The following is a 25,704-nucleotide window of genomic DNA, read 5'->3' on the forward strand; positions in this document are numbered from 1 at the left end:
CGTACCTCCATTCATTCAAGCTCTTTCTCGTTCATTCTCAGTACCCTGTGGATCCCATAGAGATGAAGAACATTCAAGGACGTGGGACGAGCCATTAACAAAACAGAACCAAGTGTAAGACATTTAATTTGTGCTTTGCATTAAACTAAACTCACACCATGCCACTGAGTGTTACATTCTGTGCTTGTTATTGTGGTCTTCAGTCCTAAGACTAGTTTGATGCAGCTCTCCACGCTAGCCAATTCTATATAAGCCTCTTCCTCTCATAACTACCGCAACCTACATTTATCTGACCGTGCTTTCTGAAGTCAACTTTTTGTCTCCCTCTACAACTTCCACCCTCAAGCACTTCCCTGCAATCCGAAACTGGCTAACCATTAACGCCTCAGTATGGGACTCCTGCTGCTTTTCGTGCCTTTTAAGGTCTGTGCTTAGGGCACATAAATCTAATTTATCAAATGAGCAATAATGCCACTTCTCTGTAAAAGCTGGCGCTTCCTCAGTTAGATTAAAAAGTCGCTGGTAATCTCCTAGCGGTACCTAAACATTTACGTGAGTGCACTGGTATTTTTAAGGAAAGTGGTTACCTACAGTTGTAACAGCAGAATTATTTTCAGATTACTCTAATTACTGTTTGTCACACAGCTTTTCAATGAGCAGACGTACTCGCCATTAAGCCAATATGGATTTTCAATCTTTGAACAATATATATAAATGGCTATTACGGATTTTCTTTTCAATTTTCTTTTGGATCGGCGGGGCTTCTCAAAGGCTTGCTTTATGTTAAATACGAGCTTATTGAAGGTCTTCGCAACGGAAGTTTTGTGAATTAGATCATCTTGAGATTTAAGGTTCGTCACCGATTGTGTATTGTATAACAAAGAACTGCCGGCCGGAGTGGCCGCGCGGTTAAAGGCGCTTCAGTCTGGAACCGCACGACCGCTACGGTCGCAGGTTCGAATCCTGCCTCGGGCATGGATGTGTGTGATGTCCTTAGTTTGGTTACGTTTAAGTAGTTCTAAGTTCTAGGGGACTTATGACCACAGCAGTTGAGTCCCATAGTGCTCAGAGCCATTTAACAAAGAACTACAGAGTAATGTTGTGAATGCATTATGTTTGGGTGATATATATGTTCAGAGGATACTGTTCATTTTATGCCAACTTTTCCCATGATATTTATGTTTTCCTTCAGCAAAAATGCACCATCCAGTAAAAAGCCTCGAACACATTTGTCGTCAGAGCTTCAGCATAATGATGTAAGGTTAAATTCTTGACATATCGATGCTTTTCACTTGTCTCCAGTGGGTTCTAACTCTCATGTGAAATTGACGTATAACTAAGGCAACTTACGTGATTGTTTTATTTCGTTTTACAGTTATGTTTAATTCGTGAGGACTGCTGAATGTTTTCCAAGTTCATTGACTCACGTTTAATATATTGTTACAGCAAGCAAATAAATAAAAGGAGAAGCATAAAGAACGTGCAAATGAAATCAGAATAACACCGTCGGCTTTGCTAAGCCTTGGTATTTTACAGATGTTTCTGTGGTAGATTAAGCAAATTCAAACGCATGTACTGGGGACAATATGTGTGCCAAATAATGTTTGTTATATTTTTTACCTACCTACAGTAACTTATACACGAGACATATTGTGTCAGTTACACTGTAGCCGACGTATGAATGTGTGGCCTGTTGGCTACCAAGCAAGTATACTGTGAATGCTTTATGTTTGGGTGATATATATGTTCGGAGGATACTGTTCATTTTATGGCAACTATTCTCATGATATGTATGTTTTCCTTCAGTAAAAATGCACCATTCAATAAAAATTCATTATCGATAGATACACAGTAAGTAATATATTGTGATCCTACCTCCGTAATAAATGACAGCGTACGACAGTATTGCAATAAAAAACCTTGCAGGAGAAAAAACTTTTATATGATCTTATAGATAAACCTGTGGAAGGAACGTCTCTGAAGCCTATAAAATGAGGCAAACTCCAGCTTAAAATTGTTTTAGAATCTTCACACACCTGACAATCCAATCTGCATTCGCAATCAAGTTACAATGCCCCCCCCCCCCCCTCTGGCAACAGTGTCCTGACCATTCGATGAGGTGCCTACGGAATTGTTTGTGAAGGAAATTTTCGCTGTAAGATTGTTTTTTAAAAGACGGCATGTCTTGTAGAAAAGTATGTTTTTGTTTTTTATTTCCTTTACGTTCTTCATTCTAATGTCGTCGCGATTGCTGATTTGCCCCACTTTTAGCGGCAGTTACCCCATCCAACGTCAAAAATAGTGAAAGGATGAATATTACGAATTAAGTCCAGTCGACGTGACGTCATTAGAGACGATGGTGAAACCATCCCAGTATTTGTCTTAAATTATTTAGGAAAATCACGTAAAATATGAATGTGGTCGATGATTTGAACTACCATCTTTTCGACATACCACCGCACCACTTCACTCCGTAACCACCGTCAAGAGGATTTCCAGTAGGCAGACCTAGCCTTGATCAGTGAAAACATATTAGGCATGATGCGACTTCTGCATATGCCGAATAGTATAGTGACAGCTTATGGTCTGGATTCGACGAGCATAAGCGTCTGGTAATATGGCTTTAACCTCGAAATTGGACGTGCCGAAATAAGGAGTAAATATAACGCATTCACAGTATGCTTGCTTGATACTCGTAGCTAACAGGCCACACATTCGTGCCTTGACAACAGTGCAACTGACATACTACGTCTCATGTATTAGGCATTGTAAATAGATAAAAATATACAATATACACTTATTTTACCTTGTACTTGAGTCTGAAATTCCTCTATCTAGTACAGAAACAGCTGTAAAATACCACGGATTAACAAAGTCGGCTGTGGTGCTCTCATTTCATTTGCATGTCCATCATGCTTTGCTTATCTTCTTTCATTTCTTTGTTTGCTGTAATGATACACTAAATGTAGTCAATGAAAGAGAAAAGCATGCAGCACTCTTTGAGAATTTAACATAAATGATAAAATACATGCGTCGACTCATTTACACGTCAACTTCACACGAAAGTTATAAACAATGTCAAACAAACTGCAGCTCTTTGTTACATGATTTACCCTCGTCAACGAATCTTAAACCTTAAGATGATTTGCGTTAATGCGTAAAAATTCTTCTTGCTGCATACAGTATTTTTCCCTTCTGGCCTCGGAAACTCCAGCCGAAATCCGGGCACAATGATAACGTCTAAACATCCGATAAACACTGCCTGACAGAAAAAAGTGAAGCACCTGGAACACATGGTCCGATTCAGATGTAACTTCCTACACGTACACATCAACGGCGAGTGTGTAAATAATTAGATCCGCAATTCTCTGTGACAGACCGGCCACCAGAGTTCATTAGCGTTGTTCGTGTTTATTATTGTTATCAAGCATGCTAGGCTCCATAAGGTCGGGAGCCGCGTCCGATGTTGAGTGATTACTCTCAAGTACATGACGATACCGCGTCAAGGACATGGTGATACCACGTACTGTTGTGAGACAGCGTTATCAGCACCTGACAGAGTTTGGTTCATTGTAAATGTGACTCAACTTTGTAATCACTGAAATCACATACCCTCTCATCCCCTCTCAACGTGTGAAGTTTCATTCCGTTTCCTTCTCCCCTTGTGGGTGCTTAAATCCTTTTGTCAGGCAGAGTGCTGAGCACGTCCATGCTAGACAGGTAACAGGAGGCCCCGATATAACCGAAAATATCACGTGGCACGACTTCGTCCAATCTACGTCTGCATATACACTGACGAGCCGAGACATTACGACCACTGCCCATAGCGACGTTGAATCCTGCGTGTTGTCGTTGCGGGCACGTGACGCAGTAACGAAAGTAAGAAAGCGGAGAAGACACGGATGGGGGATCACCTTAGCGAAGATATAGGCTGCAAATGGGGAAATCCTTTGAGATGAGTGACAATGACAAAGGGAAGATTATTGTTACACAGAGCCTATGAACGAGCATCTCAAAAACGGCGAAGGTTGGCCGAATGTTCACGTGCTACTGTCGTGAGCGTGTACGGAAAGAGGGAGAAGGACTGTGAAACAACCACTAAGCGCTAAATGGCTGGACGTCCACGACTCTTCACAGAATGTGGAGCTCGAAGGCTTGTCTGCTCTGTAAAGTAGGATAGCTGCTGATCTGTGGCATCTCTGCTGAAAGAGCGCACTACTGGTGTACGCACAAGGGTTTCGAAGCACACTGTTCGTCGTCCATTGTTGAACATCGAGCTCCGCAGCAGACCAGGCCTATTTGTTCACATATTGATCCAACGACATCGTCAATTATGATTGCAGGGGGCGCGGGACCATCGAGATTCAATCGCCGATCAGTGGAAACCTGTCGGCTCTTCGGGTGAACCACATTTTTGCTACACTAGATCGACGGTCGTCTCCACAAACATGCTCTGTAAAGCGCAGCGCCCCGTGGACGCCGACCGGTGTGTGCAGTGTTATACTATGGGAGACATTCTCCTGCACTTGCATGAGACCTGTGGTAGTAATAGAAGACCTGCTGACAGCTGCGAACCACTTGCATCCCTTCATGCTTGATGTCTTCCCCAAAGGCGACGTCATCTTGCAGCACCATAACTGTCCATGTCTCTTAGCCAGAACCGTACTACAGTGGTTTCAGGAGCATTATGCGAGGGCTATTCAAAATTAGTGAAAGTTTCCGTATGACGCCGCTAGGCGCGCGCCCATCGCGTATATTTTGGTATGTGCGTGCTCGGGAGCTCAGTCGGCATCCGTCCGTGACAGCGGGAACGTCTCTGCGCGTCTGGCTTTTTCGATATTCGAATTTGAATTGCGCGCTGCAATCGAAAATCCGACCAGTTGTGAGATGCGATCTGCCATACGGTTTTTGTTGGCAAAAACCCTAAACCTATAGAAATTTATCGTGAACTGTGCAAAGCGTGTGGAAACAACGTAATGAGTGAATGTTCCGTCTGGAAATGGTGCATTCGGTTTACAAATGGCCGAACTAACGTTCATGATGAAGAGAAGAGTGGAAGCCCAGGCACTGTAACTGACGATCTTGTCGCTAAAGTTGAAGAAACGATTCGTGAAAACCGTCGCTTCACAATAACAGAGCTTTCGCTTTCTTTTCCAGACTTTGTTGTTTGAAATTGTCACGCAAAACTAGGCTACCGCAAATTTTGTGCACGATGGGTGTCCAAAATGCTTACAGAGCACCATAAAGAACAACGAATGGGGGTAACGTTGACATTTCTGGAGGCCTACCACAAACATGGTGATTCATTACTGGATCGTATCGTAACCGGTGACGAGACTTGGATGAAACACGTCAACTGCGAGACAAAATTACAGTCCATCGAATGGGGGCACACAATGTCCCCGCAAAACCCAAGAAAATGTTTGCAAACCTTGTCAGCAAGGAAGTTGATGGCGACAGTGTTTTGGGATAGGCAAAGTGTGCTTCTTATTGATTTTCTCGAACGTGGAGAAACCATAAATTCTGCCCGGTTCTGTTTTTGTACGACAATGCCCGACCAATGGCAAACCTCTCTAAAGAACTCCTTAATTCATTCAAATGGGAAATTTTCCCTCATCCGCCCTACAGCCCCGACCTTGCACCAAACGACTTCCACTTGTTTCCCAAGATGAAGAACTGGCTTGCAACGCAGCGCTTTATGACGACGCGGAACTCCAGGTGGGCGTAACTCACTGGCTAAAGTCTCAGGCGGCAGAAATTTACGACGAAGGTCTTCCAAAGCTTGTCCACCGCTATGGTAAGTGCCTCAATGTGTTTGGTGACTATGTGGAAAATGTCAGTTGCTCTTTCAGATGTTTATAGTAAAATATATTTCTTGTTTTTTTTTTTTTTTTTTTTTTTTTTTTTTTTTTTTTTTTTTTTTTTAATGCCAAAACATTCCCTACTTTCTGAATAGCCCTCGTCGTAAAGTCACGTTGATGTCTCGGTGATCAAATTCGCCTGATGCAAATCCTATGGAACCCATCTGAGTCGCCATCGGGCGCCATCACCGAATACGCAAATCAGAGGTCCGTTATTTACGCAAATTATACAACCTGTGCGTAGATATCCAATGCAACATGCCTCCACAAACCTGCCAATAAACCGCCGGATCTCTGATACGCAGAACCAGTGATGTATTTCGTTCCAATGACGGAAAACAAGGTATTAGGTAGGTTGTGATAATGTTTTGGCTGATCACTGTTTTCGTCAGAAGCAACCTTACACTGTTAGGCGGAGCGTACTTCTATTAGCGAATGGCGCTTTGGTAGAATCATTGTCTGTTGATCTCCGCATTGGCTTTAACTTCTCTGTAATTCTTGCTTTGGTCATTTCGCGAGAAGTGTGCCGGTGGCAAGTGGAGGAGGAAGGGACGGCCGTAGTTCTTCTACAGGGTGTTACAAAAAGGTACGGCCAAACTTTCAGGAAACATTCCTCACACACAAAGAAAGAAAATACGTTATGTGGACATGTGTCCGGAAGCGCTTACTTTCCACGTTAGAGCTCATTTTATTACTTCTCTTCAAATCACATTAATCATGGAATGGAAACACACGGCAACAGAACGTACCAGCGTGACTTCAAACACTTTGTTACAGGAAATGTTCAAAATGTCCTCCGTTAGCGAGGATACATGCATCCACCCTCCGTCGCATGGAATTCCTGATGCGCTGATGCAGCCCTGGAGAATGGCGTATTGTATCACAGTCGTCCACAATACGAGTACGAAGAGCCTCTACATTTGGTACCGGGGTTGCGTAGACAAGAGCTTTCAAATGCCCCCCATAAATGAAAGTCAAGAGGGTTGAGGTCAGGAGAGCGTGGAGGCCATGGAATTGGTCCGCTTCTACCAATCCATCGGTCACCGAATCTGTTGTTGAGAAGCGTACGAACACTTGGACTGAAATGTGCAGGAGCTCCATCGTGCATGAACCACATGTTGTGTCGTACTTGTAAAGGCACATGTTCTAGCAGCACAGGTAGAGATCCCGTATGATGACTGGGTGTTGTGTGATGTCCTTAGGTTAGTTAGGTTTAAGTAGTTGTAAGTTCTAAGGGACTGATGACCATAGATGTTAAGTCCCACAGTGCTCAGAGCCATTTGAACCAAACGTTCACAGAAAATCTGTGTTGATGACGTGATTGCAGAATTGCGTGCGGATTCTCGTCAGCCCACACATGTTTATTGTGAAAATTTACAATTTGATCACGTTGGAATGAAGCCTCATCCGTAAAGGGAACATTTGCACTGAAATGAGGATTGAAACATTGTTGGATGAACCATTCGCAGAAGTGTACCCGTGAAGGTCAGTCAGCTGCTGATAGTGCTTGCACACGCTGTACACGGTACGGAAACAACTGGTTCTCCCGTAGCACTCTCCATACAGTGACGTGGTCAACGTTACCTTGTACAGCAGCAACTTCTCTGACGCTGACATTAGGGTTATCGTCAACTGCACGAAGAATTGCCTCGTCCATTGCAGGTGTCCTCGTCGTTCTAGGTCTTCCCCAGTCGCGAGTCATAGGCTGGAATGTTCCGTGCTCCCTAAGACGCCGATCAATTGCTTCGAACGTCTTCCTGTCGGGACACCTTCGTTCTGGAAATCTGTCTCGATACAAACGTACCGCGCCACGGCTATTGCCCCGTGCTAATCGATACAGCAGATGGGAATCTGTCAACTCCGCATTTGTAAACATTGCACTGACTCCAAAACCACGTCCGTGATGAACACTAACCTGTTGATGCTACGTACTGATGTGCTTGATGCTAGTACTGTAGAGCAATGAGTCGCATGTCAACACAAGCACCGAAGTCAACATTACCTTCCTTCAATTGGGCCAACTGGCAGTGAATCGAGGAAGTACAGTACATACTGACGAAACTAAAATGAGCTCTAACATGGAAATTAAGCGTTTCCGGACACATGTCCAAATAACATCTTTTCTTTATTTGTGTGTGAGGAATGTTTCCTGAATGTTTGGCCGTACATTTTTGTAACACCCTGTGTACAGAGTTTTACTGTACGCGAGTCTGAGGGTTAGTGCCAGTCATTATTGGACATTACTGGTTGATGTCACAATGGACAGAACGAGACGGCGCGCGTAGGCGAATTGAAATGGAGGCGCTGTAACAACAGCGCGCGGAGAGCAGGGCGTTGGGCCCTGACTGGTCTCACGCGCCCCCGACGGACGGGCTGGTCCGGGCGAGCGGCCTTCCCAACTGTGTCGGGCCCCCAGCACTCCCTGCCTTCACTCTGGGCTAATTGCTTAGTTCTGGGAGCGGCTGGATCACGTAACGCCCGGTCAAGGTGGCGGTGGTGCTGCCGCCGGTGGGCGAGCGGAGAAAGACGGCCGTTCTCCCACGCCGGAGTTAATAGCCTCAGGAATTACCCGGATTGCCTCATACTCAATGAAAGTGCACCTGTCTCTACCGCCAGCTGAAAGTAACTGTAACAAATATAGATCCCAAATAACGATATCCGTGGAAAACATATACCGCTGGTGTCACTGGAAGCACGCAAGCAACCGGACAGTTACAGACTCCATCAAACGTGAAAGTCAGTTAGTTACAAGTTCCATACATCATCTTATGCCGAAATAAAGTGTAACGAGCCAGTTTACAGGCTCTGTATACATGATTAGTATTGACATCAATGAACACATTATCTTCGGGTCCTACTTACGCAGCTACACATAGAAACAAGTATTTTTCAGACTACCAGTTTTTAAATAGAAGATCATCCACAATATAAGAGGAGTTGCCCAGCAGAAATGTTTTTAAGTTAAATTTAAAACTTGCTACATCGCGGCTGTGGGGGAACATCACATATCATTCTTACTGGTCGCTTTTCTGCAGTCAATACTTCCTTCTAAGTAAGGAGTGACCCAACAAAATTATTGCGTAAGACATCACTGAGTGTAAATATGCAAAATACACACATCAAAAAACTGCTGAACTGCTGAAGATAGACCTTCACTGTGGATATTTTATCACAGACACAGACGCTTTTACTGTTCTGAGATGTCACTAAACCCGCCCAGGGATGTAAACAACCATGCATAACCAGCGCCTATTAGACGGAGGGGGTCCGACAGCCGATCAGTTCGAGTCATTCCACCAGGAAGAAGGTACACGGCTCGTGTTGTCTGTAGTTTAACCATGCCTAGACGGTCATACCGCGGTTCGATCCCATCCGCATTGTTATTTTGTGCCAGGAAGGTCTCTCAAAAAGGGAAGTGTCCAGGCGCCTCGGAGTGAACCCAGCCGATGTTGTTCGGACATGCAGGAGATACAGAGACAGAGGAACTGTCGATGACATGCCTCACTCAGGCCGCCCAAGGGCTACTACTGCAGTGGATGACCGCTACCTACTGATCATGGCTTGGCGGAACCCTTACAGCAACGCCACCATGTTGAATAGCGCTTTTCCTGCAGCCACAGGACGTCGTGATACAACTCAAACTCTTCGCAATAGGTTGGATAATGCGCAACTTCACTCCCGACGTCCATGGCGAGGTCCATCTTTCCAACCACGACACCATGCAGCACGGTACAGATGGGCCCAACAAAAGCCGAATGGACCGCTCGGGATTGACATCACGTTCTCTTCACGCACGAGTGTCGCATATGCCTCCAAGCAGACAATCGTCGGAGACGTGTTTGGAGGCAACCCGGCCAGGCTGAACGCCTTACACACACTGTCCAGCGAGTGCGGCAAAGTGGAGGTTCCCTGACGATTGGGGGTGTCATTATGTGGGGCCGACGTACGCCGCTGGTGGTCATGGAAGGCGCTGTAACGGCTGTAAGATACGTGAATGCCATCCTCAGACCGATAGTGCAACCATATCCGCAGCATATTGGCGAGGCATTCGTCTTCATGGACGACAATTCGCGCCCCCATCGTGTACATCTTATGAATGACTTCCTTTTGGATAACGACATCGCTCGACTAGAATGACCAGTATGTTCTCCAGACACAAACCTTATCGAACATGCCTGAGATAGATTGAAAAGGGCTGTTTATGGACGATGTGGCCCACCAACTACTCTCAGGGATCTACGCCGAATCACCGTTAAGGAGTGGAACAATCTGGACCTACAGTATACCACGAGGCATACTGGCATGCATCAATGTAAGAGGACGTGCTACTGGGTATTAGAGGTACCGGTGTGTACAGCAATCTGGACCACCATCTTTGAAGGTCTCGCTGTATGATGGCACAACATGCAATGTGTGGTTTTCATGAGCAAAACAAAGGGCGGAAATGATGTTTATGTTGATTTCTATGCCAATTTTCTATGCAAGTTCCGGAACCCTTGGACTCGAGGTGGTGCAAAACTGTTTTTGATGTGTGTACTATGGAGGAGTGTTGTCTTTGTATACGGGGGTAAGGAGAAAGTGTATTAGGTGTTCTTTATTGGTCTTCGCATTGCAAGTTATCAGTGGAAAATGCCTATTTCCGCCAATGGCATCACGCAATGCAAAGACCAATAAAAAGAACACCTAATTTCCTTCGTCCTCACCCCCCACATACAATGACAGGACTGCTCCATAGTAAATAAATACTCAAACTAGCGCCCGTTCAGTAGTTAGAAATACACTGTGAGGAAGGCGTCTTGCAATAGTCGCCGAATCGTCGGAATTTTATAGTTCACAATGCGGTCCCAAACCCAGAAGACTTTTATTGACTGTGACAACGGCCGCGGAAGCCTACGTTTACAGTACCAACCGACATGTCACCCGTGAACCTTTGAAGCCATCGCTGATTTTGTTCCGTTATAGTTCTGTTTCTTTTAATGAAATTCATTTCTTGGGAACTACATTACTTTGTTGTATTAATATTAAATAGTTCTTAAGCACAGAAAACGCACGCACTTGAGTGCTGTATCGTGTCCTGTCCAGATTGCTGTACACACCGGTACCTCTAATACCCAGCAGCACGTCCTCTTGCATTGATGCATGCCTGTATTCGTCGTGGCATACTATCCATGAGGTTATCAAGGCACTGTTGGTCCAGACTGTTCCACTCCTCAACGGCGATTCGGCGTAGATCCATCAGAGTGGTTGGTGGATCACGTTGTTCATAAACAACCCTTTTCAATCTATCTCAGGCATGTTCGATAAGGTTTGTGTCTGGAGAACATGCTGGTCATTCTATTCGAGCGATGTCGTTATCCAAAAGGAAGTCATTCATAAGATGTGCACGATGGGGGCGTGAATTGTCGTCCATGAAGACGAATGCCTCGCCAATATGCTGCCGATATGGTTGCACTATCGGTCTGAGGATGGCATTCACATATCAGCCGTTACGGCGCCTTCCATCACCACCAGCGGCATACGTAGGCCCCACAAAATGCTACCCCAAAACAGTACGGAACCTCCACATTGCTGCACTCTCTGGACAGTGTGTCTAAGAAGTTCATCCTGACCGGGTTGCCTCCAAACACGTCTCCGACGATTGTCTGGTTGAAGGCATATGCGAAACTCATAGATGAAGAAAACGTGATGGCAGTCCTGAGTGGACAATTCGGCATGTTACTGGCCCATCTGTACCGCGCTGCATGGTGTCGTGGTTGCAAAGATAAACCTCGCCATAATCCGTAGGTCGCGGTCATCCACTGCAGTAGTAGCCCATGGGCCGCCTGAGCGAGGCAAGTCATCGACAGTTCCTCTCTGTATCTCCTCCATGTCCGAACAATATCGCTTTAGTTCACGTCGAGACGCCTGGACGCTTCCCTTGTTGAGACCCCTTCCTGGCACGAAGTAACAATGCGGATGGGATCGAACCGCGGTATTGACCGTCTAGGCATGGTTGAACTACAGACAACACGAGCCGTGTACCTCGTCCCTGGTGGAATGACTGGAACTGATCGGCTTTCGGGCCCCCGCTGTCTAATAGGCGCTCCTCATGCATGATTGTTTACATCTCTGGGCGGGTTTAGTGACATCTCTGAACAGTAAAAGGGACTGTGTCTGTGATAAAATAGCCACAGTCAACGTCTATCTTCAGCAGTTCTGGGAACCGGGATGATGCAAAACTTTTTTTGATGTGTGTATACAAGTAATCAAACTAGTGTCCATTCAGCAGTCAGCAATACACCCTGAAGAAGGGGTCTTGCAATAGTCTCCGAAACATCGAAATTTTATATTTGACAATGCAGTCCCAAACCCGGAAAAATTTTATTGACTTGGGCGGTATTGTTCAAACTGCACAATACTTACAGGAGACCCATGCTACTATCTTCAAATGCCGCTGGCGCATTGCTGTTGTGTCTTGCCGCTTTATGTCTTGGCTCGCTAGAAAAACGCAGGCCCCAAGGAGCCATAACGTCATCACTGCGGACGTCGACGTCGAGAGCCCCCTGGCGGAGATTCGGGCCGCGAACCTCCCTCACGAGGCGCGAAAAAGGCTGGCCGCAAGCCGTGGGTCCCAGGATGTACGCATAGGCAAGGTGCCCGGCTTCATTGTATTGGATTTGATTCCTCATCAATGTTAACTCGTATTCCTTTGTCTGCGGTCGATGACGTCTTAGTGCCACCAATGCTGGTTCCCATGCTGTGCTGATCTGAAATCCCATGTCTCTGTTAGTTAAGTCGTTAACTATTCTTCGACCACTTCTTTAATGATGGAGTCCCTGTACGTGGAGGCGGACGAGCATATCTTTGTATCTTTGTACTCTATCACGACAGTGTTCAGCAACAGCAGATTTTTGTGGTTGACATAATATGCTATGACGCCCACGTTCATCGCATCTGTCTTTGGCAGTGCATCACGTCTGGCCAGTGTGCGTTTTATCACAAAGGTATGAGATTTTATACATTCCTTATCTTTCTGGATATAGGTCGTCTTTAACGGAGCCCAGCATCGTTTGCAGCTGCCTCGTGGAAATAGTTTAAACAAGATCATCCAACGTTGCGCCCGTGAACAATTTAATCTGTTATTACGTAGGGAAAGCCTCAGACAGCTGTATCAACGATAATGGGAAATGTCTTTACGGCTTCCTTGAACACACGATCCATAGTAGCATATGACGTATGTGAGAAAAATAATGAGACTGATTTTTTATCTATCAAAGCTTTTCTTCTAAATAACAATATTGTCCCCTCTGAAGTAGTTCCGTTCAACAGCTATTCATCAGAGGAGTCGTTGTTCCTAGTCTTGGCAGCAATGCTGAAAGGTTTTAACCGGTACAGCCTCTAACACGTCAGTCACCTTCTTTTTATGTTCTCCAGGGTCCAAAAATGACGCCCTTTTACGACATTTTTCAATTTCTGGAATAGAAAAATTGAAAAGGACTCAAATCAGGTGAATAGGGAGGTTGCGGAACAACATGAATGCCTTTTCAGGTCAAAAATTCCGTGGTGGAAGTGGCCGTGTGTCATGAGGCATTGCCACGATGCAGCATCCACTCGTCTGCAACGTGCAAATCTTCGGTTGAAATTTGATTTACAGTGAAAGTGTTTAACATATCATCCATTATCCTTATTGTTATACGTCGATCTGATCTCACAAGAGCACACACACGTTTTCGTCGGTTTTTTAAGTTGAAGGTCTCTCTGAGTGGGATTCATCTTCAACATGTTCTCGGCCTTCGAAAATGATTGGTGCCAGAGAAAAACTTGTGCTCTTGATAAGGCATGTTCTCCATAGACCTGTTTCAACTTTTCAGAGGTCACACTCGCGGATTCCCCAAGTTTAACACAAAGCCTGATGGCATAACTTTGCTCTAAATTCCGCTGTTCCATTTTCGTAACACACAACGAAAATACAGCTTCACTGATGGCGCTCATAGAATCACGTGATGGCTGTACGGAGTTGAAACTCGAATTGAGCATCTGGAAGGGATTCTACAAAAGCAGAATAACACAGTGTTGCCAGATCGCTCACAATATTTTCAGTTTGATTACTTTTCCCACACACATAGAACGGCTGTGTTTAACACCTCTCTCCGCCTTTGATAACTAAGCAAACAAGCTAAACTGCAACGCAAGAAAGGTCCTCCCGTTTTACAGTCGTACAGATTTCTGACAGACCTTTATAAGGAATGACATGAATTGTGTAATACAGTTGTGCTTATAGAAAACGGTGTATTAGAGAAAGAGACAGATCATGTATACAATTATTCCAAACATGGATATAACCCTGCAAGAAGGCTTAGTGCACTGTGAATGATAGGGAATCTGCATATCCTTGTGCTCCGTGTTCACACTGACACACGTTCTCTCAAATACTTTCGACTCTAACTGTAACAGTTCATAGGGTGTCTCAAAAAACATCGACAACGCTTAGCATGTTGCGCAAACGTGTTATTTTTCAGGTGGGGAGGTCTGTCTGGAAACAAAGTTTTGGTACTGTGGGGCGTCGGAATTTGAGAATTGTGGCGGCAAAGCTCCATCAGACTCTTTTTCACGTCCTAATTAATTATGGAGCCCGTTAGCAACCAGTGTGACGTGGGCACACGGATTGCGCCTAGCAAATAGTATTACTTAGCATGCATAGCGTCTACCTATAGGCCTACACTGATAGGCCAAAACATTAAAAACGTTACGACCACTGCCTGCCTCCTGTGCGGCAAGGAACGTGTTTAAGCGGAGCAGGGACGACTGAAGAATAATTCTACCTACGATATGGGCCACAAGCGGGGAAATCCACTGACGTAAGTGACCTGGACGAATGGTTGATCGTTATGGGCCGGCGCCTGCGATCGAGTTTCTTTGAAATGGCGAAGCCGGTCAGCTGTTCACATGCTGTTGGCGTACCTATAGAAAGTGATTGAATGGTTGAAGGATGGTGAAAACACTGGAAGGCGACAAGTTGTTGGAGGTCCACAACTCATCGCAGAATATGGAGGGCGGAGGTTCGCCCTGTAGTGTGACACACGACGGCCAACGCTGCTACGGGTCAGGGAGGCAAGAGGTGGTGTGGCACTGGTCGGGTGCTACACCCAGACGCGTCAGCAACCAGTGATATCTGGAAAGCCAGTCTATTGTCAGGATGAATACACAGAATAATGTAGCTGCTTTGTAGCGTCGTGCACCGCATGGGCTTCAAGTATGCGCGCTGGGAAGAACACTTGAAGCGTCTCGTGAGCGAGTCGTGATGCTGGTGCTGCAGGTCAGGGACTGACGGCTGAAGAGATGGCGTGCGAGCCTCTGCGGGGGAGATTTAGGCGTTGTACGTTACCCCGAACGTTTTGCAGCTCAGGGCGCTCTACACTTCATTGTTCTCGTGGACGACCCATCATGTGCTTAGGCGAGTATAGCCGATTGTGGTTTCCAGAACGACGGATGTCGTGAAGGACAGGCCCTAGTTTCCCACCATGGAACAACAAAGACTACAGCAGATGCTCACGGAATGACCAAAGGGGTGTGTGGACGCACGACGCCTGGATGGTGTGGGGATGACAGCCTGCAGATTACGCACGAATGATCATCAGTGGTGGAGGCCTGGCAGCAAACCAGTCCTCTCCTCATCCACGACGTCAGAATAAGCTGTAACGCATACTACGACTGTGGATTCCTTCGGAATGGCTGCGTCCAGGGTTCGAAGTCAGGAAGCAAGTAACAGCCAGGTCATAATCGATTAGCTTGGGCCGTCCGCTGTGGCCGAGCGATTCTAGGCGCTTCAATCCGGAACCGCGCTGCTGCAACGATCGCAGGTTCGAATCCTGCCTCGGGCATGGATGTGTGTGATGTCATTAGGTTACTTAGGTTTAAGTAGTTCCAAGTCTAGGGGACTGATGACCTCAGATGTTAAGTCCCATAGTACTTAGAACCATTTGAACCATCAGCTTGGCATAGATTCGTTGAAACTCAATAGACTGTCATTCTCTGATAGTGTGACTTGGACAGACAGATGGCATGACTAAATGTGTCCATAAGCCCTGAAAGCCCGGTTATTTAAGCAGCAGAGCTCGCGCCAATGACGTGGTGGCTCTAGGTGGATGAGCGAATTTCTCCTGGCTTACTGGACTCGTCAGTATTCCGTTTCTCATTCTGGTAGCTCAGTAACTATTCTTGGTTGTCGAGTTCAAGTCTTTTTGCAACGTTTAATTATTACAGTGGCGCTCTGGTGCTTGAATCTACGGAAGGCTACGTAATACTCCCCCATTATGATGTACTGTGGTGCTTGCTCTTTCGCTTCCCTTGCTCAGAGGTTCCGTGGCAATGCTCGGCTAGTTCCTTGCTTTCTGGTGCATTTTGGGCCATTTTGACATACTGATTCAGACACCAGTTCCGAGCTCCGTGCTTGGCTCTGAGCTCGCTCAGTGAGAGCCTCAGAACATTAGGCGTTCACACTGTAGTCTTTCTGGTGTGCAACAGCCCACTCGTTAAAGCACGATAGGCGGCGCTCTGGGATATATCTGACAACAGAGTACAATACTGTTGCAGGCACAAGTGTTTCAGAGAACACCATTCAGCACACATCAATGAACATGGGGCTAGGCAGCAGACAAACCCACTTGTTCCCATACTGTCTCAGCGGCATCGTCAGTTATGATTTCAGTGGGAACCAGATCGTCGAGACTGGAGCACAGACCAATGGAAATATGTCGCCTGATTAGATGAAGCACGTTTCTTCTACACCAGGTCCATTGCCAAGTGTGGATATGTCATGATCCAGTTGAGCGTCTCCATGAAGACCAGTGGGCTCATGTTCATGCTGTGTACAACATTGACTGGGTTTCCGTGGCACCTGGGATAAAAACTAGAGACACCACGAGAGCTGTGGAGTGCGTGAGCATTACTGCAGAGACCAGCATCGCTTACTGCATGATGTATTCCTGGACAGTGGTAACATTTCCCAGCACGATAAATGTCCGCGTCACAGGGCCAGAATCTTGCTATAGTAGTTTGAGGAGCATGATAGTAAAACTCATGTTCGTGTCCAGGCTACCAAATTCGCCTTATCCGAACCCACTGGAGCACATATGGGGCGCTTTCAGGCGCCAGCTCTCTGTTCACAAACTACCAGCCCGTAGATTACGTTTATTACAAGACCCCTGAGTAGACATTCGGTGCCACACAGCTCCGGAAAGTCACCAAGGACTTCTTGCATTCATGCCATGCAGAATCACTGCTGCATTGCATTCCAAAGGTTGACCTGCGAACTAATAAAGAGGTGGTCATAATGTTTGGACTCGTTAGGGTATTTGGTATTTAATACAAGTGCGATGTAGTAGAGGACAATATTATGGAAATGGAAGAGGATGTAGATGAAGATCAAATGGGAGATACGATACTGCGTGAAGAGTTTGACAGAGCACTGAAAGACCTGAATCGAAACAAGGCCCCGGGAGTAGACAACATTCCATTAGAACTACTGACGGCCTTGGGAGAACCAGTCCTGACAAAACTCTACCATCTGGTGAGCAAGATGTATGAGACAGGCGAAATACCCCCAGACTTCAAGAAGAATATAATAATTCTAATCCCAAAGAAAGAAGGTGTTGACAGATGTGAAAGTTATCGAACTATCAGTTTAATAATTCACGTGAGGCAATACTGACCCTACGACTTATCTTAGAAAATAGATTAAGGAAAGGCAAACCTACGTTTCTAACATTTGTAGACTTAGAGAAAGCTATTGACAATGTTGACTGGAATACTCTCTTTCGAATTCTAAAGGTGGCAGGGGTAAAATACAGGGAGCGAAAGGCTATTTATAATTTGTACAGAAACTAGATGGCAGTTATAAGAGTTGAGGGGCATGAAAGGGAAGCAGTGGTTGGGAAGGGAGTGAAACAGTGTTGTAGCCTCTCCTCGATGTTATTAAATCTGTATATTGAGCAAGCAGTAAAGGAAAAAAAAGAAAAATTCGGAGTAGGTATTAAAATCCATGGAGAAGAAATAAAAACTTTGAGGTTCGCCGATGACATTGTAATTCTGTCAGAGACAGCAAAGGACTTGGAAGAGTAGTTGAACGGAATGGATGGTGTCTTGAAGGGACGATATAAGATGAACATCAACAAAAGCAAAACGAGGATAATGGAATGTAGTCGAGTTAAGTCGGGTGATGCTGAGGGAATTAGATTAGAAAATGAGACTCTTAAAGTGGTAAAGGAGTTTTACTATTTGGGGAGCAAAATAACTGATGATGGTCGAAGTAGAGAGGATATAAAACGTAGACTGGCAATGGCAAGAAAAGCGTTTCTGAGGAACAGAAATTTGTTAACATCGAGTATAGATTTAAGTGTCAGGAAGTCGTTTCTGAAAGCATTTGTGTGGAGTGTAGCCATGTATGGAAGTGAAACATGGACGATAAATACACTGCTGGCCACCGTAAATGCAACACCCTGAAGGAAGCATCCGATTCAAGTGAATTTTACACCATGGGTTTGCAGCGATGAGATATGCAACTGATTAGAATTTCAGCGCAGACGCACATCACGCGCGCCTGTGGCGCCACCTCATAGCTCCATTTAAGGCTTGGCGATTTCGACGAGTGTACGTTCGGCACGTGTGTTTACCTTGTGGTTGTTTCACAAGACGATCAGTTATGCCTCGTAGACAACAGCGAACATCTTTTGATCAAGTATCCGAGTTCGACAGAGGAAGGATAGTGGCTTACCGAGATTGTGGATTATCATACAGAGAAATCGCTAGTCGTGTTGGACGAAACCAAACAACTGTAATGCGGATATGTGACCGTTGGATGCAGGAGGGTACGACGGACCGACGTGGTCGATCGCATTCACCTCGGTGCACCACTGCACGTGCTGATAGGCAAATTGTGCGCATGGCAGTGACGGATCGCTCAGTGACATCCCGAACCGTAGCACAGCACATTGCGTCTGTAACGCATCATCCAGTGTCTGCGCGTACCATTCGACGTCGTTTACAGCAGTGTGGTCTGTCCGCAAGACGTCCATTGCTTCGTCTACCATTGACGCAGAACCACAGACGTCTCCGCCGCCAATGGTGTGATGACAGACGGATGTGGACGACAGAATGGAATGACGTTGTCTTTACTGACGAGGCACGCTTCTGTCTCCAGCACCACGATGGTCGGATTCGAGTGTGGAGACACCGTGGAGAGAGGATGCTGGACAGCTGCATTATGCACCGCCACACTGGTCTTGCACTGGGTATTATGGTATGGGGCGGTATTGGATATTACTCTCGCACGCCTCTAGTACGCATTGCCGGTACTTTAAATAGCCGGCGCTACATATCCGAGGTGCTGGAGCCAGTTGTCCTTCCTTACCTTCAGGGCTCGGCCACAGCCATATTTCAACAGGATAATGCGCGACCACACGTGGCACGCATTGTTCAAAGGTTCTTCGTCAATAACCAGATTGAATTGCTTCCCTGGCCGGCTCGCTCTCCGGATCTTTCGCCGATAGAAAACATGTGGTCCATGGTTGCTCAACGAGTGACCCAGATCACATCCCCAGCTGCCACACCAGATGATCTTTGGCAACGTGTGGAAGCTGCTTGGGCTGCTGTACCCCAGGAACACATCCAACGTCTCTTTGACTCAATGCCGAGACGTGTGGCAGCGGTGATCTCCAACAATGGCGGCTACTCTGGCTACTGATTCTGGCAGGAACCACATGTCACAGACGTCTGTAAACGTAATCATTTGATACTTGGTCAACATGTTATCTACAAAATAAATCTTGTTGTGCTACCTCTTGTCTTTCTTGGTGTTGCATTTACGGTGGCCAGCAGTGTAGTTCGGACAAGAAGAGAATAGAAGCTTTCGAAATGTGGTGCTACAGAAGAATGCTGAAGATTAGATGGGTAGATCACGTAAGTAATGAGGAGGTACTGAACAGAATTGGGGAGAGGAGGAATTTGTGGCACAACTTGAGTAAAAGACGGGATCGGTTGATAGGACACGTTCTGAGGCATCAAAGGATCACCAATTTAGTATTGAAGGGAAGAGTGGAGGGTAAAAATCGTAGAGGAGGACGAAGAAATGAATCCACTAAGCAGATTCAGAAGGATGTAGGTTGCAGTAGTTACTCGGAGATGAAGAAGCTTGCACAGGATAAAGTACCATGGAGAGCTGCATCAAACCAGTCTCAGGACTGACGACCACAACAACAACAACAACATTTAGTAAACGTGCGTGTGTGCAGCAGGAGATCACTAGCTAGCGGATTTTTCCAATTGTTCACTGTAGTTTCCCACCAAAACATACATTCTATAGCTAAAGTTTACATGCCAAATAGTCTGCAAGCAGCAGTGTAGTTGAGCTAGTGTTTTGTCCACGTCCTTCTCGCCCACTGACAAGAGACGTTATGTCGGCGGTCTCGCTGATGTGTATTGTGTGTGTACAGCTGACGACGGGAGCGGCCGGAGGCGGCTACTACTACAACCCCCCGGTGGCGGCTCCATCGGCCGTTGCCACCGGTTTCTTCCCACTGCACGCGCCCGCCTTCACGCTCACACAGGTTAGCAGGTCGGCCATCTGCACGCTCGTCAACACGTCCATGTCGGAAGGTGAGTCACATGGCATAGCACAATCTTTGCAGTTTAATTATGTTACCGTTACCTTACACGATCAAACTAGACATTTGGGTTAATCGTAAAATGTAGGCTTTCACGGCCGGTGTTGTCTTCAGTTGAAACTTCCGGGCTGCCAGTAAAAAGCCAGCTAAATGGTACCGCTATGTTGATGACACATTTGTAGTGTGGACTCTTGGTGAAGAAGATGGTTCAAATGACTCTGAGCACTATGGGACTTAACATCTGAGGTCATCAGTCCCCTAGAACTTAGAACTATTTAAACCTAACTAACCTAAGGACATCACACAAATCCATGCCCAAGGCAGGATTCGAACCTGCGATCGTAGCGGTCGCGCGGTTCCAGACTGGAGCGCCTAGAACCGCTCGGCTACACCTTCCGGCGGTGAAGAAGAACTGGATGTCTTCTTGGTGCATCTGAACAGTATTAATCCGAAGATACAGTTTACGATGGACAAACAGAGCAACGGCCAACTTCATTTTCCTGTCGGTAATTAAATGGGTGGATGGGACACTGGGTCACAAGGTACATAGAAAGAACACTCACACAGATCGATACCCCCAACAAGGAATCAAACCATTATCCTAGGCAAAAAAGAGGGTTAATGAAAACCTTGGTTGACAGAGCCAACAAAATCTGCGAGCCGGCTTACTTGCAAGATGAACTAAATCACTTACGGTCAGCCTTCATGAAAAACGGATATACCAGCATGGAAATTGATCGAGCCCTCCATCAATGAAGAAAAGAAGCCAGAAGTCCAGAGCAACAACGGTCACCTACTGGAAAAGTTTTCCTACCGTTCATTAATAAAGTCACGGACCGTATGGGGAATGTTCCGGCCAAGTATGGCATCGAAACAATCTTCAGACCCACCAAGAAGATTAAGGAATATTTAAGAACTGCAAAAGATGCCCGACACCCCCTAGCAACACCTGGGGTATACAAAATTCCATGCAGTTGTGGACAAGTATATACTGGAACAATGGAAAGAAGCGTAAACACCCGCTTAGCCGAACATAAAAGAAACTGCCGCTTAGGACAAATCGAAAAATCGGCCGTAGCTGAGCATGTTTTTCGATATGGGAACCATGAAGTTAAATTTAATGAGACAAGCGTTCTAGCACGAACATCCCATTATCATGCGCGCATGTATAGAGAAGCAATAGAGAGTCACAAACACCATAATAATTATAATAGAAAAGAGGAAGTTTTAAAGTTTGATAAAATATGAATGTCGACGTTACGCCAGCAGAATGATAATCGATTACTCTTTATCGAAAATAGTGACGCCTTCCAAAGATAGGCATACCGTCGGCATCACGTGACGAATGGTGGTGCCCTCTGTGCGCTCTATAATTGCGAGAGTACCTGGAGCCTCAGTAGCAGTAGCTGGACGACCTCAGAAGATGTCTCCCGCAGATGGAGACGAAACGTTAGGTGGAAATTTTATACATCGACCACGGCCTCTCAGCCCGGAAGTTTCAACTGAAGATTTGGGTCAGTGTTCATCTGCTCGTATAGAGTAATACGCAGCGCGCTAGCTTGCCAAACAGGAAGGTGAACCCGGAACGAATTCGTCGGCGGATTAACGACAGTGGCTGGTACACAGGCCAGCTTGAGCGTAGTTTTTAGGTGATTTCCAACTTTCGTTTAGGCTAATGCTGGGTTGGTCCGCAAGTTCCACCTCAGAAAATGCGAAACAGAAACAGTTAAAATATGATACCACACTGAACAAAGCTAACACAATCCATAAATGGGTGGTGCACCACACTCCCCTCTCTTGGGTAACTTACGACTGCGACGATAGGAAGGGCATCCGGCCGCAAAAGTAAATAAAAATAAAATTTTCACATCTTTGATTACAGAGGACCCCGTACTAGACAGGATTAACGCTAAGAAGAACTGGACTGATCTTCGACCAGTTTCTACTTTTTAACTCGTACAGTTATCTGTAAGAATCAGCATGGGTTCTGCTGGCAACAAACTCGTGCAACTCTGTTCGCTCTGTTGCTCACAAGACCCGGAAGACAGCACATATCGCCACCCAAGCTGATGCCGAATTGCCTGAGTTGTGATAGGCGTTAGACACAAATCTAAAGTATAATCAACAACTACGAGCGTACGGAGTATCATATCAACTTTGTCACTGGTTTCAAAAAATTCCCGGTAAAACACTTCAAGAAGAAAAAGAGAAAAAAAAGAGGACACACGACGAAGAAATTATCAGAATGGGACGGAAATTGGATTATTTGTTCAAGAGAAAGAGCTTCACAGATTGAGCAAGTCAGTATCGCGTTGGTCCACCTCAGGCCCCTATGAAAGCAGTTATTCAGCTTGACATCGATTGACAGAGATGTTGGATGTCTTTCTGAGGGATATCGTGGCAAATTCTGTCCAACTGGCGCGTTGGATCGTCAAAATCCCGAGCAGACCTTCTCAACTGTGGAAAGGTCCGGCGACCTTGCTGGCCCAAGTAGGGTTCAGCAAGCCCGAAAGACAAGGAACAGAAACTCTCGCCATGCATGGATGGGCATTATTTTGCTGAAATGTAAGCTCAGGATGGTTTTTCCGTGAAGGGCAACGAAACGGTGCGCTGTGCTGTAAGGCTGCCGCCGATAACAACCAAAGCGCTCTTGCTATGAAAAGAAATGGCCCTCCGGATCATCATTACTGGTTGTCGGGCTATGTGGCAGGTGACAGTCAAGTTAGTATCCCACCGCTGTCCAGGAGTCTCCAGACCCCTATTCGCCCTTGACTCTCATTGACTGGACTAGAACGATCAGTGATGAGCCCCACTTTGAACTGAGCCCCGATGACCAGCGAGGATGTGCCTGGAGATACTCCGAACAACAGTGGGACACCAACCTGACTATCGCCAGACATATGGCTCGAAAATCAGCAGTGATGATCTGGGATGTCATTTAATTTCATAGCAGGGCCCTTTGGTTGTCATCTGCGGCACCGTTTTCTGTACAGCCCAGCGGTACGTCGACGACATTCCATGCCGTTCATGGCAGGCTATCCTGGACTCACATTTCAGATGATAATGCCCGCCCGCACGTACCGATAGTTCTGCTTGTCTTCGTGCTTGCCAGACGCTACCTTGGCCAGCTGGCTGCCGGATATCTCCACAGTTGATAAAGTTTGGAGCATTACAGGCAGGGCCCTCCTACCAGTTCGGGATTTTGACGCGCCAGTTTGACAGAATGTTGCATGATATCCCCCGAAGGACATCCAACAACTCTGTCAATCACTGACAAGCCGAATATCTGCATTTATAACAGCCGGAGGTAGATTAACGCGTAATTGACATGCTCAATTCGTAAAGCTCTATCTCTTGAATAAATCATCCAATTTTTCTGTAACTGTAATCATTAGTTTTTCTCCACATGTACATCAGAGCTACTGATTTCCGTCCCATTCGGCTAATTCCTTCGTGGTGCGTCATTTTTTTTGGATTAACGCGTATCGTTTGTAAAGGAGAAAAAATGGCTCTGAGCACTGTGGGACTTAACTTCTGAGGTCATCAGTCCCCTAGAACTTAGAATTACTTAAACCTAACTAACCTACGGACATCACACACATCCATGCCCGAGGCAGGATTAGAACCTGCGACCGTAGCGGTCGCGAGGCTCCAGACTGAAGCGCCTAGAACCACTCGGCCACATCGGCCGGCTGTAAAGGAGACCAGTGCTCTGGTGTAAAAGCATTTCCCCGCGTACCCTGAGAGCAGTGATACAGGACCAATATATATACCTAGTGGATAAAATTGGAAACTACGAGGGTAATCCCAAAAGTAAGGTCTCGTATTTTTTTATAAGCACATAGACCTATTTATTTCTACAATGGTTTACATCAGTTTACAGCTTGAACATTTAACTGTTTTTCGACGTAATCACCATTTCTGTCGATGCATTTTTGTAGACGCTGCGGCAGTTTTTGTATGCCCATGTTATACCAGCTTGCCGCCATGCTGTTCAGAAAGTAATGAACCTCTTCTTTCACCTCGTCGTCGGAGCTGGATCGCTTTCCGGCCAAATGTTCTTTTAACCAGTCCAGAAAGTTGCCCTGTTCGGCTGCAAGGCGGTGAAGAAATGCGCGGGAAGCATCAACTCGTTGCCGCATGTGGTCTTCAGTCAGCATGCGTGGCACCCATCTTGCGCACACCTTCCGGTAGTTCAATGTTTCCGTTAAAATTCTGTGAGCGATGCTTACGGAAACCTCAGGAACCAATGTGCAGAGGTCATCCAGGGTGATCCGCCGATCTTCACGCATGCTTTCCTCAACCTTCAGCACTGTCTCCTCAGAAATTGACGGTCTCCCGCTCCTCTGTTCGTCGTGAATTTCGGTCCGATAAGCTGCAAACTCTCTACACCACTTAGGAACATTTTTGACATCCATGCACGACTCACCATACACTTCCATCAATTGGCGATGGATTTCAATCGGCACAGTGCCCTTTGCGTTCAAAAACCGAATAACTGCGCGCAATTCGCACTTGGCGGTAACATCCTTCCGTTCTCAACGGCTGCCATGCCAAGAATGAGCGCCTCAGCGCGGCATGCGCATGTTTACACACAGCGCGTGAAGCACTCTTCATAACAGTGTGACAAACTGCCACACAAACAGAGTTCCGTACTTATAAAAAAAAATAGGGCACCTTACTTTTGGGATTACCCTCGTACATTGCGGTCTTACCGGATGACGATGTATTCAAAAAGCAAGGCAAGGAAACTCTAGAGGAATGCAGCAACAGGCCCATTTCACGATCAGATTTGTCTGAGCAGACAATGTTTGCAACGACCGTCTGCACATCTCGTCTGCACAATGCAGCTTTCTCAGAGTCTTCAGTAGTACACGAGCGCAGAGTATTTTGTGGCCATGGCCAAATTAAGTAAATTTGCTTGTAACACAATTATTCCAACTAGTGCAATTATTTCGAACGTTTAAAAAGAAAGAGACCAGTACAGAGAAGACGGATGAAAGAGTGACTTCTAAAACATGCAACGCTCTCTTATCTCCATGTTTTGAAGGAGCTAAAAAGTGTAAAAGAGGACTGATTTAAGTACATAGGACGAAGTAACATTCTTTGTGTTGGTGCAGTATGTTAATCCGTATACAGGATAAGAGATGAGGAAACGTACATGCTTTGAGGGGTTGTAGTATTAGTGATAGTATACAAAAAAC

At 46.0% G+C, this 25,704-nt stretch overlaps 2 protein-coding genes across 2 annotated transcripts in view; one reads left to right on the forward strand and one right to left on the reverse strand.

Moving 5' to 3' along the window:
- Positions 1-25,704, reverse strand: part of LOC126419652 (uncharacterized) — a 626,964-nt gene that overhangs the window by 270,896 nt on the left and 330,364 nt on the right. The window lies entirely within an intron of this gene.
- Positions 1-25,704, forward strand: part of LOC126419808 (superoxide dismutase [Cu-Zn]-like) — a 142,179-nt gene that overhangs the window by 91,759 nt on the left and 24,716 nt on the right. Inside the window, exon 3 of the mRNA XM_050086991.1 lies at positions 20,330-20,492. Coding sequence (XP_049942948.1) covers positions 20,330-20,492 — 163 coding nt within the window. The remainder of the gene's footprint in view (positions 1-20,329; positions 20,493-25,704) is intronic.

Source organism: Schistocerca serialis, chromosome 9 (assembly GCF_023864345.2).
Source record: "Schistocerca serialis cubense isolate TAMUIC-IGC-003099 chromosome 9, iqSchSeri2.2, whole genome shotgun sequence".
In the NCBI taxonomy this organism is placed as follows: domain Eukaryota; kingdom Metazoa; phylum Arthropoda; class Insecta; order Orthoptera; family Acrididae; genus Schistocerca; species Schistocerca serialis.